Here is a 21,116-nt window from a genome sequence, read left to right on the forward strand (position 1 = left end):
TAGGGTTGACCATGTAGCAACTCATAGGGGCTTATTTTGCTGGTGGCCCACAGCTGAATTCTGACTTGCAGTACAGCAACAGGTAAGGCTTGGACTCCTGTCCTGGAGGTTTCCTGACATATTTTACCCAATTGCAATTTGTATAATTCATTCAGTCTACTTTGCCTCTAGCTTGGGGTATACTCCTGTAAGGACTATGAAGATGCCAAGCTATTTCTTCCAAGGCTTTCCTAACCTGTACCACTTCTGCATTAAAGTAGGAACTACTGACTGATGACATTCCCAAAGATACCTCAAATCTAGTTATTATTTGATTCAACAGTATTTTAGTCACTTCCCTAGCCTGGTTGGTGTGAAAAGGAAAGGCTTCTGGCCACCCAGTAAAGTTATCCACCAGAACTAGGAGGTGTTAACACCCCCCTTTTCTGGGTAATTCAGTGAAATTAATCTGCCAATATTCACCCAGAACATTTCCAGATTTCATGGCTCCTAGCACTACTTTATAAGCTGTGTTAGAGTTGTTTCTTTTATAAACTATACATTTGTTGGATTCGTGATTGTACAATCTGAGCTGTTTTAAACCCAATTATAGATGTTTGCAAATGTTTCAAAAGTTTTTCAGTACTCTAATGAGTGGCTTTATTTTCACAATCCACTATTTCATGCAAGATTGGGTTCTGGGACTATTACTTGCCTAGTTGGAGTAACTGCCCAGGCTCGTGGATCAAATTTTTCTTCTAAGGTTTCAATTAATTGACAGTCCCAAGCACTGTACTGATTTTTTCACTGGGAGAGTTATCTCTAGCCAGGGGTATTAATGATATGTTTTTTAACGTGCCTTTTTCTGCAGCCTCTTTGGCAGCCTTATCAGCTAAATTAATCCCCAGTTCCAGTTTGGTCTTACCTCCTGGGTGTGCACTGGGTGTATATAATAGCAACCTCTGCTGGTTTCTGGATATTTTCGAGTAAATCTGAGATTTGTTTTTCATTTTTGATTGACATGCCTTGAGATGTCAAAAGGCCTCTTTTCTTTCCAGATGGCCCTGTATGCATGCAGCACTCCAAAATTTCTGTATTTTGAATCAGTCCAAATGTTAACTCATTTTTCTACTCAATTCCAAAGCTTTAGTGAGTGCCATTACACATTGGAGGGAGTGTCCCTGATTTGATTACCTCATAGTGTGTAGTCACTGCATATCCAGATAGTCATTTCCCATTTTGGACAAAGCTGCTCCCATCAGTAAACATCTCTCAATCAGGACTTGCCAAGGGTCGGTCTCCCAAGTCGGGTCTGCTGGAATACACTTCTTCTGTACTTTGTAAGCAGACAAAGCAAAACATAGTCATACTCTGGGGTTCCTTCTACTTACTGGGCAGATAAGAACATAGCAGGGTTAATGATAGAAGTTGCTTTGATTGTCACATTGTCTCACTCCAGCAAGACTACCTGGTATTTCAGCATCTGGCTGGGCCAGTGGCCCTCTTTTTGCTTGAGTACTGGCTGCAGCATGTGCGGCACAAAAATGACAATCCCAAAGTCAGTTTTCAAGCTTCCTGGATCAAAGAACAGTAGCTGCTACTGCCTTCAGGCAATTAGACCAGCCTTGACTGACGTTTAGTTGCTTTGTAAAGTAGGCCACAACCCTCCTCTGCTTCCCAAGGAACTGCAGCAGCACTCACAGTGCTATGTAATGTCGTTCATAGGTAAATAATTCGAACAGGCACATGGGGTCCCACAAAGTAGGGCCTGCATAAGGGCTTGCTTGAATTGTACAAAGGCAGTCCATGAATCATCAGTGCAGGCTATAATGTCCTTCTGAGCTGTCTTCAAGACTCATATAGTGGCTTTACTAGCAGCCCATGATTGCTAATCCACAGGAGACACCATCCCACCATCCCACAAAATGTACATAACTCTCTTACCATTTGTGCCACTGGGTGTTGGTAAATTGCTGCTTTTCATTCCTGTCGCAGCCTCCTTTGTTGTTGGAGAATTTAGAATCCCAAGTGGGTTACTGTGGTCCGGAATATTTCTGCTTTGTCTTTGGATCCTCTATATCCAGTTAGTCCCAGAAAATTCAGCAAGGCCACAGTCTTATCCGAGCATTGCTGTTTAGTTTCAGTGGCTATCAGGATGTCAACTGCACACTGTAACGAGACTCCAACAGGGTTCTGATTTTTCCATTCCTCCAGTTCTTTTGCCCATTGATTTCCAAATGTGGTGGGGCTATTTCTCTGTTTGGATTTTCCCATTCAAAAGCAAATAGCTCTTGACTCTCAGTACTCAAAGGGATACAGAAAAAGGCATCTTTGAAATCTAATACAGTAAACCATTTTAATTTTTCACTCAAGGTTGCTAGTAAGGTATAAGGATTTGCTGCTATTGGGTGTATATTTTCTACTATCTTTTTTATGGCTCTAAGGTCCTGTACCAGTTGGTAAGCCTTTCCTTCAGTTTACATTCTTAACTGGCAGAATAGGGGTATTAAATTTGGATTCACATTCCTTCAATAGGCCATATTTTATATATTTTTCCAAAAGGGGTTATAACCCCTTATGACCTCCTATTTTCAAAGGGTATTGCTTTTGCCTTAGTGGTACTGCTCTAGGTTTCAATTTCATTCTTACAGGCTGTACTGTTTTGGATCACGTGAGCACCTCTCCAGCTCACGCTATCAGGATCATTGCATCCTCAAGTGATACTGGCAAATGTATCACGTACAGTTTCAGAGGCTGTAATGCAAAAATAGAGGCTTCCACATAATTAGATTCTGGAATAATAACCAGTATTTCGCCATTTTTAAATTTGATTTCAGCATTTAGTTTTTTGCAAAAATTCTCTCTCAAGGAGAGGCTTTGGTGAATTGGGTAGATGCAAACACTGGTGAGTCGTCCACTATTTTCCTAATTTAAAATGAATGAGTTGAAAAATGGCTGAGTTTAGAATTCCCTGTTGCACCAACGATTGTTAGCGAATCATACTCAAGTTTCCTCTAACTGTATTTAGCACTATGTTACTAGCTCTTGTATCTACTAAAAATGCTACCTCCTCATTTTCCTCCTCGTTCCCCAGCTTAGCTGTAATCAGAGGTTCTGCCAGGGAAGAATCCTCCAGTTCCCCTCAGTCAATGACAGTCACAGGCTGGCCATATCCTTGTCCTCTTCCTTTCCTTGGGGGCACCATTCCTCTGGAAATTCCTTAATTAACTCCAGCTACTTTTTGTTTAGTTATTTCTTGCTGGTTTTCGCTGTTCTGAAAAACTCCCCAAGCAACATCTAACAGCTTCCCTATATCATACTGGTCTTGTCCCTGAGCCTGTTGTAATTTCCTTCTAATATCATCTGAGGATTGCCTCACAAATATGGGAGCTAATTGAGTTTTTCCTTCCTCTGTTTCAGGAGCAATATTAGTATATTTTTGAGCTGTTTCTTTCAGGCAGTTTAAAAATTCACTAGGTGATTCCTTACCATCCTGCTTAATTTCAAATAATTTTGACATACTGATAGCCTTTGGTATGGCATTTCTAATTCCATATAGTATCCATTGTTGATATCTATTTAATCTCTCTCTAAACATGGGCACATTAGGGTCCCACTTGGGATCCACAGAGGGGAAATTCATGTCCAGTGTACCTGACAAGTTACCTGTCAAAATCTGCTCTTCCACAAACCTTCTACTGGTTTTAACAATCATCTCTCTTTCTGTACTGTCAAACAACATTTCTAATATAGCATCTATATCCTTCCTTGTAAGGATCAGTCTGGATCCTGACGTTTTATCATAATTTCAAATGCTTTTGCCATTTTGTCTGGGTCATCTCGATTGGTGCCAGGCATCAACTTCCAATTATTAAGGTCTGTTATTGAAAATGGAACGTCTACTGTAATTGGACCTGATGGAAGGCAGCTGCTCTCAAATCTCTGTGTTTAGCTCTAGATGTCTCTGCAGTCGGACCAAAACCCTCTGTTCCTTGATATATCCTCTAGCTCTTCTGTCTTCACCTCTGCTCCTCGATACATCCTCCCTGTCCTCTCTACCTTCTTTTCTAGACCTGATAAATTCACCTCTTTACATGCCAGTTCCCTCATAATATCAGTCTCAGCAGCCTGGTTTTCTGTTCCCCCATCCAACCTGCACTTAGGACTGACCATAACATTTAAATCATCCTTCATACTGGGGAGATGTGTAGAACAAATTTGTCCTGTGCTGCACATAGAACAACAATGTTTTAACCATTTTCCTTGATTCTCCCTTTCAATAGCCAGCACAAAAGGGTCTGAGGGGGCTGGATTCAAGCCACAATCTTTCTGCCATTCAGGATGATTCCGTAAAGTGAAAAACATATCAGCGTACATAACCTCATCCCATTTCTGTTCCTGTCTTAAAAACAACATTAACTTTAACAGTGTATTATAATTCAAGGTTCCATTTTGTGGCCACTTTTCTCGAGTCTAGTTGGTACAATGGCCACCGCTGATTGCAGCACTTAATCAAATTCTCCCTGGTCGCTGCTCCCCCAGGGGGACCTCCAATCTTTTTCCAGTGTTGCAAAAGGCAACCAAGTGGGGATTTTTTTCACAATGCCCCTTTTAGATTATCCACTGCCTGTCTCTGAATAGTAGACTCAAAATGCTACAATACAGATAAAAATGCAAATACAAAGCAATTATGGATTGATAAAACCAAGTCAAAAAGCGAATTCTGGAGTATGAAATAACCCACCCAATGCCCTGGAAGAGCTACACGTCTTATATGGGCAGGATTCTCGAAAGAATGCGTTATTATCAAATAGGATCTTACCTGTGTCCCAGACTGGTCCGGGGATCTGTGGTCTTCTCCAGGAAAGTTCCGGTGCCAGCATGAAGATCCAGAGATCACTCGGATCCACGGGAGATCAGGCAGAGTGCCCCATTAGGAGTTGCCAAAAATTGGCCAGACAGAAACGTTCTAACACACTTTTGAGTATTAGAAAGCAGGCATTCCTCACTGCAGCGCTGGGCACTTGGAGGCTCGAGTGCGCCAGGCGTTGGGTAAGCAGAGCTTTTATTGTGCACACTGATTACACATTCATTAGCTCTCCCTGCTTACTTGGTGTGTAGGGTTTACTTTATTTTACATAGTCACACCCCTTATCAGAAGTCCTTATATGGTTCTTTGGGGTCTGTCTTCAATGTCTGGTGTGCTTTGTAGGGGGCTGTCTCATGACCCCCACTTCTGAATAACAGCAGTACCATTGTTTTGCATAACTTCTGCTGTTCCAGCCTTGCAGAGCTGAGCTGGCATCCTGCTTGTATTTTGCATGACTTTTGTTTTGTTGGCCTTATCTACTTCTCCAAGGCTACCTTGTTCCCTTTATTTGATTAAACTGTTGTTCTGTTCTGCTGTTCGTATCATTTTGATATCTGTTGCTGGAATGAGTATTTGAAAGAGTGTCAGAGAGAAGAAAAATGCAAAAAGTATCTCTGGTACTGGGAGGCAGGCCTGTGAGCAGTCAGGACTTGTAGCAGGGGTCCAGAAAGGGCTGACAAGAAATGTTTGTATGCAGGACAGGTTGACAAGAATGTTGAAACTGAATTAGAATCTGAACAACTTTGTCTTGCTGTTTAGGTGTTTTTTTTTTTTTTTTTTTTTTTTTTGGTGTTGTTTTTTTTTTTTTGGTGTTGTTGTTTTTTTTTTTTTTTTTTTTTTTTTTTTTTTTAATTTGAGGAAACAAGATTTTCTAAGTATTATATTGTGAATAAATATTATCCGGGACATGCCATATCTTTCCTCACTTATCACAAGGAAGAGAGCCCCAGTCTAGTTTAGCCTCTGGGCTAGTAAGTGGCTCAGAACAAATTTTGCGTACTGCTCTCCTTAGACTTTATGCTTAGACTTTATGCTGCTTTGTCTGTCCACATCTTTGTCTAACCTTCTGTATATTCCACCTAGGAGAGAGTCACAAGTCCTGGTTATGTCAGAAAATCACATCACCCCTCTTGAGCTCCAGTTTTTCTCTTGCTTTGGCACCTTACTTTTCAATTCAGTTTTGCTACAGTCCTTTTTTTTTTTCTCTCTGCTTTGAAAGTCAGGAGATTGTAAAAGATGGGCCTCCTTGGACCCTCTTGGCTGTTAACCAGCACTGAGTCTTGATTGGTCCCACACACAAATTGGTATCTCAACCATGGTTTGAAATTTTTATCCAGAAAATTTTCCTTCACTATGAGCCACAGTCAGTAGTTTTTATTGTTACTGAATATTATTTTCAGCCCTGGCAAACTTAGCTTTTGCAAATAGCACTAGAGTGCTGATGCTTGTGATGCAAATTTCTGTAGCTGAGAAGGCCACCTGATGGTAAATGTTTCTGCTTCTTCCTTCAGTCAAATGGCTTTAAGGCATTTCTTAGAGAAACTTGGTTAGAATATTGTATTAGGTACCTTTGTGGTTTTGAGGCTTCAACAGCTAGATTTAAATGCTGTAGAACATATACAGAAAACCCAGGAAATGAGAAACAAATATCTGCCAAGAAAAAGCACTTTTGCATTTTTATACTGTCATATCTTAAACCCCAAGCCTTCTGGCCTGATTCCTGTGTACAGCTCTCTTGTACAGGAAAAAAAACTTGGCTTTGACTACCTTTTCATTTTTTGCTTCTAAGCCTCTGGTGGTGCCAGCAAGTCACTTCTGTAAGCATCCAAGTTTAAATAGCAGCCTTTTTAGCCTGTAGTGGAAAGTGTCCCAACTGGTCCTCTTCTGCCTAAGGAGGGGTGAGTGCAGTGCCTTGCCCTGAGGAGCTGGGAACATAAACGGTAGAAAATGTATTTTCCTGAGTTCCCTTAGAGCTGTACAGAGAACCCTGGAGGGAGAAAGGCAGCTGAGAAGAAATGAATGTTGGTAAATGGTTTTAAAAGCTAGTAGACAGGGAGACATATGAATGCAAAATACATAGGGCTGTTAAGTGAGGGAGACAGCAAACCTAATTGATGCCAGTGGTATGAGGAATGCAACAAGAAAGGTGGCACTCAGTAGGGTCACTTGGCTCCTCATAAATTTTGAATTGTCTGCCTTTCCTTTCTTTTTTAAATATCCTGTAAAATGAAAAGTTGGGATCATTAGAAGATGTGCTGATGAAGGTGATAGGAAGCGAAAGAAGAAATTTCCGTATTCTCGCCTTAATTTCTCTGATTGTCAGTAATTTGTTAGTCAGTTATCAGGGAGTCAGATATATCTCTAGTTTGTTAAAGTATAGATTATGGTGTTCAATTTATCTTGCCTGCATCTTTAGAACCACAGTTGGCATGACAATATTTTGGACTCATTCCAGTGAAGAAAAAGATTTTAATTTTTCAGCACCCTCTGTGCAGAATGGCACTTAAGCTTTGTATATTTCCATAATTTTAGTTAGAATGTGAAGAAACAAACAGGTGATGGCCTGCTAATTCCTGGAAATAATTTTAATTAAGGGGATGAAGAGAAAAAGAAGGAAAGGCAGCCCTTTGGTGTTGGGCTGGGACTTTTATGTGTGGTGCAAAATGACCAAGTGCTCCCAGAGATCAAACACTCAGTGCTAATGAGAAATTACCAGTGAAGTATGAGCAGTTGCTTTGCAGAGCAAGACCCATGAACTGGTCTTTTAAACTTTGTCAGTCCCTTCTCATTTCATCCTCAGCTGATTTGCAGCCCTCTAAAAAATGAGGTCTAGGTGTATTTGCCATAGATTTCTCAGTCCCTCGGGAGGCCCATAGCAGCTCTGCACATTGTGTGCTGTGATCCATCCTTGTGGGAGGGTGTAGGAGCATCAGCATCACATGTGGATTTCTTCTGCTTGTAAATGGGTTAAGGCTGTGTCTTGTGATCTGGTTATAAATTCTCTGGAGGCCAGCAGAGGATTTTGGTAAATATCTTAGCCTTTTCCATGAGAACCTTCACATTTGAAATACATTTTTTTTGGACCAATCCTATGTTATCCCTAAGAATGGCCATTCTCTTTGGTGGCAATCTGAATTCCAGCCGGATAAAGTCTCAGCTTTTCATTGTTGTCTCTGTTCTTCACATGAGGTAGCTGTTTTTCAAGAGGATGTTTTTAAACTGTGTCTGTCTCCATAAACTTTCCAGGCATAGTTGTCTTTACAAAGTGAGAGAAATGTATATTTAAAGGCATTAAAATAATATAACTTTAAAATAATATAACTTTAATTAATAATAATTCAAATAATAATTAAAATAATAATAAATAAATTATTATTAATAATAATTAAGATAATATAACTTCATTAACTTTGGTGAAGTATCCTTAGGCAAGTACCTGAAGTGTCTTAAATTCAAAAATTCTTCCTCCTGTCTTTTGTGGATGCCATCCAGATGGCAGACTTGTTAAAATGCTGCATGTGCATGAGTATTCAGCTCTCAGTGAAGTGGGGTTCTCAGCCTGTCTCCTACAATGTACATATCAGTAGCAGTCACATATTAATATTAGTGGGAATGGTGGGGAATAATTTACTGATTTCTGAACCAGTTAAACTCATTTAATGGAAGGGTGAGTGTTTCAAAGCCGGATATGTCAACCATCTGAGTTTCATTCCTCTGGCATCAGAGCTTTTTGAAAACAAAGGCTACGTACTGTCTAGAGAGTTTTCTGTTGAACTTTAAATAACTTTGTGATCAGGTGCTGTGCAATTCAGCAGGTAATTGGTCTGTGTCCAACCCAAAATATTTCAACAGGAGTATGTACATGACCACCAGTTTGTACTAATTAAATAATTGCTTCCATCAAGCTGAATGTAATTAATGCAAATTGGATAATAGAGGGAAGTAAGTGGGCAATTTAAATGCAGTGGGTTTGTTGCAGAATTTTCAATTATTTACTTTATGGCAAAGAAGAAAGCATTGGAAAATATTGCTACGGAACAGCTCAACTGAGAAGGGATCATCTTGCAGTATGCATGGCTGCATGTTAGACTTGTGCTGAATGCTTTTTATCCTTCTCTAAGTTTGTATGACAGGTTGTAGTTAGAGCTGGGAGGGAGGAGGTGCTGTTTTGTTTTGTTTTGTTTTGGTTTTTTTTTTGTTTTGTTTTCCTCAAGGGGCTTTTAAGGCTTAGAAAACTTGAATATACAGACAAGGTTGTGTCATTGCCTGAAGTGACCCAGCAGTGTCCATGGCCCAAAGGGCAGTGATCCAGTGCTTGGAGATGAGGCAGGTCCAAGGTTGTGTCAGGGAGGTAGAGGGCCAGGCACAAGATTGTGTGAACAATGCAAGGCCCAAGGGTTTGAGATTCATTACAGCTCCATAGCGCATAAATGTGTTATTCCTGAGATGAGTATCTTCTCACTTACCCGGACTTTGGTTCTTCTTGGCAGAAATTTTTTTCCCCCATTCTTTTTTTTTTTTTATTTTTTAGCACCTGAAATACCAGCTTGAAACTGGAAAAACTTTATGAAAGTCAGGAAAATTATGAAACCTTCTTTATTTGAATTTACTTCAGTGTTTTTGAGTGTTGTGTGTCTTCACATGAAAGAATGTGTTCATTTCTAGCATGGTACTGGAAGAGCATTGAAAAATATGCTTTCATCCCTGGGTTGAAATTTTCTGTGTTTTAAATGTCTTGTCCCAGAGCAAAGAAAGCCCAACTGAAGCAGGCATAGCTGGGACAGGATGAAGTCTTGATCACCGGTCTTGCTGAGCAGAGCCCAGCCAGAGGTGTCCCCAGCAGAAAGCATCAGAACTCTTCCATTTTAGTGCCTTTAATATGAGGAATTCCCTGAAAGCTGCTGCCAGCAGCAGTGCTGGATACTGGGGGACTGACAGTCAGTGAATTCCTGGTAATTTTGTCCTTGCCACTGCTGCTGTTAGGGATGAACCACAATAGTTCAGTTGTTAGTGGAAGCTAGGGAGGAGGGCAGGTGTGATCCTACACTAATTTCCTCCTTATTCTCACCTGCATAACTGTCCCTGCTCTCTGAACTCATATGCTGGAGTACAGAATTTACCTTCCATGTCTTGTTATTTTAAATGTCTCCTAAGAATCAGATAAGATCAAAGCCCCTCAAGTGTGCTTTAGATAAATGGCTTGCTTTTTGTAAGCAAAAGCAAAAGATTGAATTGCCTTGACATTTTATAATCTTTCTGATTTAACGTGCTGAAGTTGAATGCGTTGTGAAAGGCCCTTGTAATTTTTCTGAAGTCTGCTGGGTCTCTGAGGACAGGAGTAATATCCTTACTTCCTTGCAGTCTCATTTCTGTATCTGCTCCTGCAACCTTCAGAAGCCTGATGTAAGGTTGTTTTCCTCAGGACTGTGCTGGCTTCTGGACAGTTTAGGCATACTTGTTGCTAAATTATATCTAATGAGAAAATATGAGAAGATCAAATACAGATTTATTCTCTGGAATACCTCAGCTACATGAGTTGCTTGAGGGTGAAGCTGAGTGACTTCTCGTCAGTCAGTACTGTCCTATTCTCCATGGAATAAGATCTCTGTTTGAGCTGCTGGAATTTATTATTTGGGGAATGAGCTTTCCCAGCCCTGGCTCTAATCTTATTTACTTGTGAACAATTTGTATACAGAAAAACAATCTGTACACAAATTTCTGTGCCAAGCTAATATGCAGTGTAAGGGATAACGTAATTAGATGTCTGTGTTGGATTTGGGAGGCTGTGAAGCTCATCATTCCTACCTTCTCTTATCAAATAGTTGACTGCAGCATTCTGCTACCATGCAGCCTGTCAGGAGTAGAGATATTTCTGTCATGGGAAAGAAAGAAAGACAATTCAGTCCTTTTCTCTTTCTGCTCTGTTGCTTCAGGAGATGCAGAGCAGAGAAATGTGTTCCCTGAGGATCTCTGCAAATAGCGAGATGAGGATATACAGAGAAGGCAAAAATCAACTACAGGAGGCCATGCACTGAGAAATTCCAGATTCAATTGATTTTGATATACCCCAGGCTTTAAGCTGCCTTTTGGTAGTAGGCATTATAGATGATGCTGTCTTAAGGCAGCAGACAGCACCATCAAGGCTCTTCCATGGACACAGCAGGGGTGGGGTGGGGTGTTGTCAATGAGCTGTCAAATTCTTACACCAAAATGACTCTTTTGATAGTCACTTTTTCCACATAAATGTCAGAATTAGTGATTCTTTATTGGTGGTAAAGCATTTTGTCAATCATTTCTCCCTTGAAATGAGAACAATGCAATTAATAATGCTGAAAATAAATGTTTCACAAAGGACTGGAAAATGTACTGATTTTGAGTCTTGGTGAAAAATAGAGCCTTCAGTTTTTGCCACTGTTTTTGAAAAAGTTGTTTTCTGACAAAGCTTCTTTTGGTAAGGAGTGTCACCCATCAGGGGAGATGAGGAGGTAATGAATGACTGTTGTGTCAGATGTGTGTGTGAGTCTGATGTGATCCTCGTTGCTTAAAAACAGACTCACAGGTGAGACACACCTGCAAAGATTATGCTCATTAGAGTTTCTCTCCAGCTGCAAGGGCAAGGACTGTGGCTCACATGGCTGGCATTCAGGTATTTTCTAATCTGCATTTGGAGAGTTTACCACTCCTTTCAGTTGCGTGGCTGTCCTGGGTAGCTGATTCAGACCTCCTCTTAATCCCAAATTTCAGCCAAGGCGGAACCTTGTGTACCAAGGCAGGGAGGTCTTGAGCTAGGGATGTCTTCCCTCCCAGGAAACAGACTGTCCTGTTTGTTGCACTTAGGACATGATGAAAATATAATTTATTTAATCTAATCTGTTTAACATTGGCTGTACTGCCACTGCCCTTCAGATGTCTGTTTTGTGTTGGTGATACTTTTTTTCTTCCCACTGAAAACTGAGCTCCTTTGTATGAGTTGGAGTGGCTGCAGAAGAGCAAGGAATTTGCCTTTGTACAAGGCTTTCAAAGTTATTATTTATGATTCTAAGATGGTTGGATATATTTCAGTGTCAGCACTGGATATGCATTTTTAAAAATGCTATTGAAACTTTCATACAAAAAAAATCCACTATATATGTTCCTAAGATATTATTTTATTTGATTAAAGAAAGTATTGACTGCAGTGCTATTGAGTAAACTCTGATTTAATCTTTCAAAACATCTACAGCACTTTCATCCTTCCAGGACAGGCAGAATTTAAATGAACACCAAGCAAAGAAAGGGACAGAACCATTTTTTTTGACGTTACACCCCTTTTGCTTTAACTGGGACTTGTTAGGATGAATACATAATCACAAGCTCAGACACTTAATTTTTTGTTGAAGGGAGTTTCTGTAGCAAGAGTTTGAAACGTCACAGTGTAATTGATGTCAAGTAAGCCTGAAGTTGCACTGGCCTTGAGCTTGTTCTGTGCAATAATGTGAATTAACCTCAGTGAAAAATCAACAGCCACGGTCTTGGGCTAGCAGAGCTTCCGGATTATGACAACAAAGAGACCTCAAGTTTTTTATTCTTTGAAAGTTAAATGAAAAAGTTAAAAAAAGAACTTTGTGATCAGTGTTTTGATGGGGTCATTATGGTTTTAGACACTTTCAACAACATGGATCTGACATTCCTTGTTATCTAGTTTTCTGGCAGACATGAAAAAATTAAGTTTATAAAACAAAAAGATAAATGAAAAGAGAAGAAATATATTTTAGATCTTAATAATGATTTCTATTCTATTAATTTATTTATCATAATTTTATAATTATTTAAGTTTTACATTTTAGCATTGTTGCCCATAGATATGTTTCATTAAGTGGGCAGCAGAACTTCTCCTCGGCTTCAGGCAAAAGTTCAGAATTTATTTCTGGGCTATGTGTCTGGTCAGTTGTATTTTTATATGTAGATCACGGTGCTAAAACAGGGAAGGATTTATAGCAAAAGAGTTAAAGTTGTGGTGATCTCTGAGAGTTCATTAGGTCAAGCAAATTCTCTCTACTGCTATAAATCAAGCTAGATCAAGTATACAGAAGACATACACGTACTTTCTTGGCTTGGAAGCAAAGCAGAAACATTGTAGAAACAATTCCTCCACCTATAAGTTTACTCAAATTTTTGTTTGTTTTGTTACTTTTGGTATTTGAGACTGGAACAAATATGGGATTCTCTTCTTTCTAATAAAAATAAAGACACATTTGTCCCAGTGAGGTCCTTTTTATTACATAGCACTCTCCCAAGATGATCTCCATTCATGCCTCACTTCTATAAAGTTTTCTCTTAAAAGCTGCCGGAAAATAGACTTTGGATGCATTTTCCCAGTTGTGAATAATCTGTTCCTGTGGTATGAATGCAATTTGGATAAAAGACATTATGAGGGAGAGCAGATTTTGCACCTTGGATGGCACTTCAGGAGCCGTGCCTGACACAGTAATGCTGTTCTAGGCAGCAGAAGTGTTCAGAAGTGAGTAAGGACATATTGATGCAATCAGTAGTTCATAGTGTCCTTTCTCATCTAGAATCACTTCTTTCCTGAAAGATCTTCTAGTGCTGTACTTGAATTGTTTAATTTATGCAATAGATTTTTTTTTCCTTCTTGGTATATCTCCTGTACTGAGTGTGTGCTTAAATGGGAAGGAATGGCCCGATTTCTTCTGACTGTCTAATCTAATTAATCTGTTCATTTATTCAGTAATTAGACCATGCAGGTTTTTTTTAAACTCATGAAGTAGAAGACAGGAGTGCTGAACATCTATGTTTGTTCCTATGGAGTCTGTCTGGTTGAATAAAGGGCATTCTCCAGTGTCATCCTCTTCACTTGAAACAGGTGTTTGGAGTTCACCCTTTTGGATGACTGTGAACCAAAACGCAGGGAAAGCCTACTGGTAAAAGAAGCATCAAAAGCCTTGCAGGCCTTTTGAAAGAGTTGGATCTCTCTCTGATCTCATTGGTTTCAGTCAGGCTGTTAGGTCTTTAAGCATCTTGTCTTTGAGGTTTAATCTGGACTCTTAATTGTACATTCCTGGTGGTTTCTGTTTACTCCAAGTATATTAATTTTGCCTTAGTAACTATGGAAGTAATTGCATTGGCATAAAACCACTTCTTACTCTGCTTATAACATTCTTCACTTAAAAGCCTGCCCTTCAAAGTCTTTCAGCCAGTCCATGATTGGGGTGGTGGGGGATGAGACGCATGAATAGAGCCATAGCACTTGTTTCATCATTTCTTCTCAAGTTCTCTGGGCTCCTGGAACAAGGGAAGTGTGACCATGTCTCCTTTTTACTAAAACCTGCTGGTAGCAAGTTACTGGGGTGTTGATTCCCAGGCACTTTGCATTAGAAGGGGATCTAACATCTGCACTTGCCAAGTGTCCTGTGGGCTTTGATGAGATTTCATGTGCAGTGGGGAAGCAGTGTGCATTTGTATGTGAGTCTTATCATGATGGAAGTGAAGTGCCAGAGAGATGAGTTATGGAGAAGGGCTGAGATGAGAGAGCTGGGTCTATTCAGCTTTTAGAGGTGAAGACTCAGGGGGAATCTTATCATTCTATATAAATAGCTGAAGGGAGGGTACAAAGAAGAAAGGAGTGAGATTCTTTTCAGTGGTGCCCAGTGACAGGAACAGAAGCACAGACTGAAACAGAGGAAGTTCTGTCTGAACATCAGGAAAATACTCCTGCTGTGAGGGTGACTGAGTGCTGGCACAGGCTGCCTGGAGAGGTGGTGCAGCCTTGTGGTTGGAGATATTTAAAAGCTGTCTGACACCATTCTGGGCAACCGGCTCTGAGTGTCTCTGCCTGAACCAGACAGTTGGATCAGATGTCCTCCAGGGCTCCCTTCCAACCCCAACCAGCCTGAGATTCTGTGAAGTTAAGTTTTAATTCAGGGCATCATGTGGGCAATGACCTGATCTGAGATGGAGGTTTAATTTTACATCTGCCTTGTCTTGCCCAGTGCAATATGCAGTTACTTCATTCTTCTGTACAGTATAGTCCCACTAATGATGCCTTTTGCTGTTCTACTGATGGGGTTCTTTTATTTTTTAATTTTTAAAATTTAATAAATTTAATAAAATCTTTTCAATTTCTGTATGTATGAGGTTTTGGGGAGAGCTGTGCTTTCTTTTAAAGCTATAAATGAAAAATTATTTTCTGTGGTTATACAAAAAAAAAATCAGCAGTATATAATGCTGCCCTGTTCTAATGAAGTGCTTGAACATAGGCCTAAATGGAAACATGCTATGTGTGATGTTCAGAAGTGCCTATGGGACAAAGGAGCTTAAATCCCATCGAGAATGAAGAACATGATCCCACCAGCTTTCGAATGTGATGTCTCCCTCTTGCTCTGCTCCTGCTGCCATTGGTGGGTGTTGTCATTCTGATGACTTCAGGAGCCAAGCTGTGGTATCATGCACCATCCTTTACAGTCCCACCTTGCCAGGTATTTCTCTATTAGGTGTCAATACAGTGGGTTTAGCATAGTTAATGAGCAGGAGTCTCTTTTGTCCTTCTCAAAGGCACGGTTAGAAAGAGTTTTTTCCCTTGTATTTTGTAAAAGACATGCAACTTCTGACACACAGGCTCTTGTTTTGCAGGTCCCCAGTGTGCTGGTTGCAGAGGCCACCTTGTCAACTGGGATCACATCAAGTGCTCTAAGCTCCAGCTCCTCCATCAGGTGCGTGAGCAGTTGTGATCAGTTTATTGATTTGAAATAATGTTCTGAGTAGATAATTACATTTCAGCTGCAGGCCTCGGTGAATAGCTTTGTAGAGAGTAGAAATGACAATCTGCAGAAAATAGTACAGTTAATATAATGGATCAGACTGGTACCAGGAGATGTTGCTTACTGCTGATGTGGGTTGTGTTTCCTTCTTTTCTCTGGGGTGTGGTGGCCTGGAAAGACATTGTGCTGAGCTCTTTGTGTGAGGGGACTGAAGTGGGAATTTAATTATTAGGCCAGGATCCTCTGTTTTTTCTTACTGGCAAACTAACTTCATATGATGTGGCTGTTGTTTACCTGAATACTGAGAACAGCTGTATTCTTTCATACTTAGATCACTTTTTTTTTTAGTTTGTTTGATTTATGACAAATGCTGATATAGTATGAGAATTCACTGTTTAAGAAAAAAAAATTTGAAATAATAAATAAAACACAAAGTCATGCATGGAATCTGCCAGTCTTCATTCTTTCCCCCAAATCTGAATTTTTTATGCACAGCATATGTATTTTGAATAGGAAAAAAACCCAGGTCCAGTCCTTGAAATCATGTTATAAGAACAGCGAAGGTGTAGAAGAACACACTATGGGAAGGAAAGGACAGATAAACAGATTAAAAAAAGAGATGCTGCAGCACCTGACAGAGTTGCTGTACCTATATAGTTGATCACCCAGCAACAAATGGCTGAGAGACTGAGATAAATTTGGGATAATCTCACAGAGTGCAGCTCCTGAAGTAGGCAGAAAGGAAGATGATGATGCATTGGTGTTTATGTTCAGTCCCTTCTAAAGCCCTGTTGGGAAAAATATTTCTGAATCTTCTGGAAGACTAAAGCTGGAAATAAAACACTGTAATAACTTCCAAGTGGATATATCTGAAGTGGTGAAGCTTTTCAGTAGAGACTCAGTCTTTCCCCTTTATTTTATTTAAAATACTTCCTATTTTGGTTTCCTTTAAAGAGTGACCGGTGACAGAGTGACCAGTCCCAACCTGAGGAAAGTCAGATTTTGTCAGAAATCTAGAAAGAAAGATATTTTCTGGCTTGCAGTTTAAAAGAAAATACAGGTGATAGCAAATAGCAAGTACTCACTGTTTGCAAGCTACTGAAGACAGAGAAACAATCACCATTACGTGGTGTCCCTTTTCACTGGGAATTGCAGGTGATTATTTCAGTCCATGTAGGTTTGTGGACTTCTGCAGCACAGGTAAATTGAGGATTTTCAAGGTCCATAGTGTGAAGTGGAATTGAAGTCCCCTGATGTTAATTGATACCAACTTTTGACTTGGTTAATCTCACACCCTAAAAAGGGTGGTGTCTCTCAGGAGTTTTTACATTGCTTGATTTTCAGTAATTCTTCTCCTCCTGCTCTTAGGTCTCCAGCACTTGGATTGCTTTGGTTTTATGGTGTTTGGGGTTTCTTTGTTTCTTTGTTTCCCCCCACTTTTTAAAATGTATTTTCTTTGTTTCTGATATGTATCTTTGAATCTATAACTTCCATGTTAAGTTACTAGTGGAATTAAGATCTGTTCTATATTGTTAACCTTACCCTGTGTCAATCGAATTGAATGAATAAAATCTCAGTGATTTATGGTAGAAAATAACTCTTCTTGTTACTTTTTCTCCCTTCATTTTGTCTGTGAAAACTAAAGTACCTGTTGTTACACGAGCCCCTCAAAAGGGCTGTTCTGTCCATATAGGTTTTGCAATTAAATGGAGCAGGTAGTGTAGTTGTTGGTAGTGTGCCCATAATTTGCCCACTAATATAGTGTTTAATTGAACTAGGTGTTATTTATTTATTTATTTATTTATTTATTTATTTATTTATTGAATTACTGTATCAAAACTTGAACAACTTTGTTTCAGCTCTCAAACTGAATTACAGGTCTAGGCCAAGGAGATGCAGCAAGCATAAACCTTCAGCAGTTGGACTGACCCAATTTTATTCATGATTAGTGATTTTGTTGATTTTGTATTGTTATATGTTTAACTCTGCAGAGCTTCCAGGCAAGATTTGAAGAAGAGTGGGAGGCTTCTTTGTTTTCTTTGTTACTGTAAATATTCGCACAGGATGACTGTATGATTTGGAGGATACAACTCTTAAGACCATGTTTACTTGCTCATCCTTACAGCATTGTGCACAGTACTGCTGTATAAAGTGTGCAGGAAAAAAACATTAAGCCAAATCTGTTCCTCTACAGAAATTTCTTATACTGAGTCTTCAAGGTGGTCTTTACACACTAAGGAGTGCTTTTTTTCTGGTGTAGGGCCTTTTGGGTAAATGTGATGAATAAGTGCTGGGGGCATCTGTTTGGGCTGACAGTGAATGTGTTTGATTATGCATATAGTAAATGTTTGTACTTCATACAAAAGAAATGTGAGTCTCCCAGGTAGCATTTCACCATGGAAATCAGGTAGTGTGAATTGTTATCTCAAGTGTGCTGTCACAGGGAGGTGAGATTTAACCAGAATAGTCACTTCTGCTGTACAGACAAGGAGATGACCTTGTGGAGAAGTGGCACACTGTGGTGGTGCTCCTTTCCTGACACAAAGAGGGGGGAAAGGCTGCCTGTGTCAGTGTAGTACTTGCACACAGACAAGGAGTCTAGACCAGAAGCTGTCAGGTTGTAGATTCTGAGGGATTTAAAAGGATCTTTGTGCCATGAAACTGCTTTCTGCCTGCATGCCTGATGTTAGGAGTGGAGTTGTTGTGGAGAGGAATAATGCTTCGCTTTCCCTGCCAGCGTTTGTTTTTCTTTAGCTCTTCCTGCTTCTTGCCTTACTGCTGACAAGGAGGCTGGTTTGCCATACTAAACACCTTAGGGCTGACAGGATGGAGAAAACCTACAGGCTCCTTTGACAGCAGTAATCAATAAGAAGTGAAAAAAATCTCTCTCTGAAAAGCCCTTTTCCAGCTATGAATGGCAGTGGAAGTCCTGAAGGTGAAACTCTGATTTTTAGCCCAAATAGTGAACGCAGAGGACCAGGAATCTGGGACCAGGGAAAAGATTTGCAAATCCAGAGATTCTCACTGCTTATCTATGTGCACTTCAAGCAAGGGGAGAACTGCATTGTGCAAGACAGCCCTCAAAAATGCCTTCCTCAGCCTTCCTTTGCTTATTGCATCCCCCAGCACTTAGACTCATAGAATTGTTAAGGTTGGAAACGACCTTCATGATCATCTAGTCCAACCAGTAACCTGGCACCACTGTGTTCACCACTAAACCATGTCATTTGGGGTGCCTCATCTACACATTTTTTGAGACTTCCAGGGATGATGATTGCAGCATTTTCCTAGGCAGCCTATTCCAATGCTTGACCACCCTTTGAGTGAAGAAGTTTTTCCTAATATCTAATCTAAACCTGTCCTGGTGCAGCTTTAGGCCATTTCCTCTCATCCTGTCACTTGTTGCCTACCACTCACCACCACCTCTGGGCCCAGCCATCCAGTCAGGATTTTACCCAGTGAGCGATGCACCCACCCAAAGCCATGAGCAGCCAGCTTCTCCAGGACAGTGCTGTGGGAAACAGTGTCAAAGGCTTTACTAAAGTCCATGTAGACACATCCACAGCCTTTCCATCATCCACTAAACAGATCACTTTGTCATAGAAGGAGATCAGGTTGGTCAAGCAGCCTACCAGCTGCTTTTCAGAAACCCATCCTGGCTGGGCCTGATCCCCTGGTTGTCCATTATGTGCCACATGCTGGCACTCAGGACAATCTGCTCCATGACCTTCCCTGGTACCAAGGTCAGGCTGAGAGGTCTGTCCTTCCCCAAATCCTCCTTCCCACCCTTCTGTAGATGGACATTACCGTTGCTGACTTCAGTCAGCTGGGAGGTCCCTGGTTCACCAGAACAGCTGACAAATGGTTGGAAGTGGCTTGGCAAACTCTTCAAGTGCCCTTGGGTGAATCCTGTCAGGGCCTATAGCCTTGTGTATGTCTAGATGTGTAGCAGGTCACTGAGCTGTTCTCCTGAATTATGAGGGAATTCTGAATTCTGCTCCCCATCCCTGCCTTCCAGCTCAGAGGGCTGGGTACCTGGAGGATAACTGATATTATGAAAGACTTGCTGCAAGGGCTTTCATTATCCTACTTCAAACTTCTCCAAAGTTCCCACTTGCCTTATGAGAAATGGTGAATTTCTCCAATTCTCTTCAGAGCCACTGGAAAATGAGGAAAACTTAATCAGAACTAGGCAGAAGGAAGGATCAGAATTAGGTTTTTAACCTTACAGGTCTGGCTTATTTTTAAAAAATAAGTCATTTCTATGGAAGAAAAAAAGTTTTTTTCTTTCCAAATACATTTCATTGCCAGCAAGCCACATTGAAAATGTCAATAAAAACTAGTAATTACAAATGGGGATAGACAGAAATTCCCAGAGCACCTGGTTAATCAAAAAATAGAAGCTGAAGAATGCAGTATTTTTCATGCTGTATTATGATGATAATGGCAAGTCATTCAGAAAGCACAATAGGAAAAGTTAGGTCTAGCTGATATATTCTTTGTTTTGTGATGCCGAGTAATTGTTAATACGGGCTCTGACTGTTGTCTTTGTTTCACAGGAAGCAATGCAAGCAAATAAATATGTCTGTATCCCATATTGCTGTTTTACTCACAACGTAGCTGCTTATTTGGTTGATATGAAGTTTTTATTCCCTTTATGTTAGTTGTGCAGCTAGAGAATTTGGTAGTAATAAAAACACAGCTCTTGCAGCACGCTCTGTACAGATACATCTCAGTGTTTCGTGAAGTATGTGATAATCTCATGCTGCAGATATGTGACAGGGAAAGCAGTTTGTTCCCATAGTCACTTGGCTGGTAGGAGAACTGGGATAAGGATCCCTGGCCTTGAGTCTCAGCACAGGGCTCCCTCTGTCTGACCATCCAGCCTCTGCTTTGGTTTTTTCATAGAACTGTTAGTGGTATCATTCCTCCTAAGAATGTGGGGAAGGTTTTAGATATTAAGCAGGTATCTTTCTTACTAAAGCACTAAATTAATTTTAAAGGGGAGATACAAAAATGGTACATCCTTTTGTATTAGATATCATATGTCCTCTGAAATCATCTTTGCCAAATGCTATTAATGGCTACTCAAGAGATTCATTCTATTATCTTGACTAGCTTATTTCTAAAGTAGTTTGACATTTTATTTTTCTGGCTCATCTGTTGTTGTAGGGAGATACTGGTTTATTACCCTTTAAAAGGCTGAAATGTTAACTAGGAAATATGGGATCTCCTTTCATTACTTTTTTACTATGAAATGTGAAGTCTGACACTGGAGTGTCAGCTCTGCAGCAAAGGAGGATTCTGGCCTTGTGTTCAAGAGGTTTGGATTTGACTACAAACAGTATCCCAGACCCTCTGTGCTAAGCTGCTTATTCTTCCATGCTACAAAGCAGTTTTAAGCCCTGCACATCTTACCTCTCAAATGGGAGATGGAGGTTGAGCTTTGTCTTGCTCTGGCACTGCCAAGATCCCAGTGTCTGCAGTCAGTGTGAACAAGTCCTGCAGGA

At 40.3% G+C, this 21,116-nt stretch overlaps 1 protein-coding gene across 21 annotated transcripts in view; it reads left to right on the forward strand.

Moving 5' to 3' along the window:
* TSPAN4 (tetraspanin 4) overlaps window positions 1-21,116 on the forward strand; it is a 411,890-nt gene that overhangs the window by 131,804 nt on the left and 258,970 nt on the right. For all 21 annotated transcript variants that reach the window (XR_008431354.1, XM_053944928.1, XM_053944930.1 and 18 more), the window contains one exon: window positions 15,479-15,558. Coding sequence is in view for 12 of the 21 variants with exons in the window: in XM_053944928.1 (XP_053800903.1) it covers window positions 15,479-15,558 (80 nt within the window). In the remaining 9 variants the exon portion in view is untranslated. The remainder of the gene's footprint in view (window positions 1-15,478; window positions 15,559-21,116) is intronic.

This window comes from Vidua chalybeata, chromosome 6, assembly GCF_026979565.1.
Source record: "Vidua chalybeata isolate OUT-0048 chromosome 6, bVidCha1 merged haplotype, whole genome shotgun sequence".
In the NCBI taxonomy this organism is placed as follows: Eukaryota; Metazoa; Chordata; class Aves; order Passeriformes; family Viduidae; genus Vidua; species Vidua chalybeata.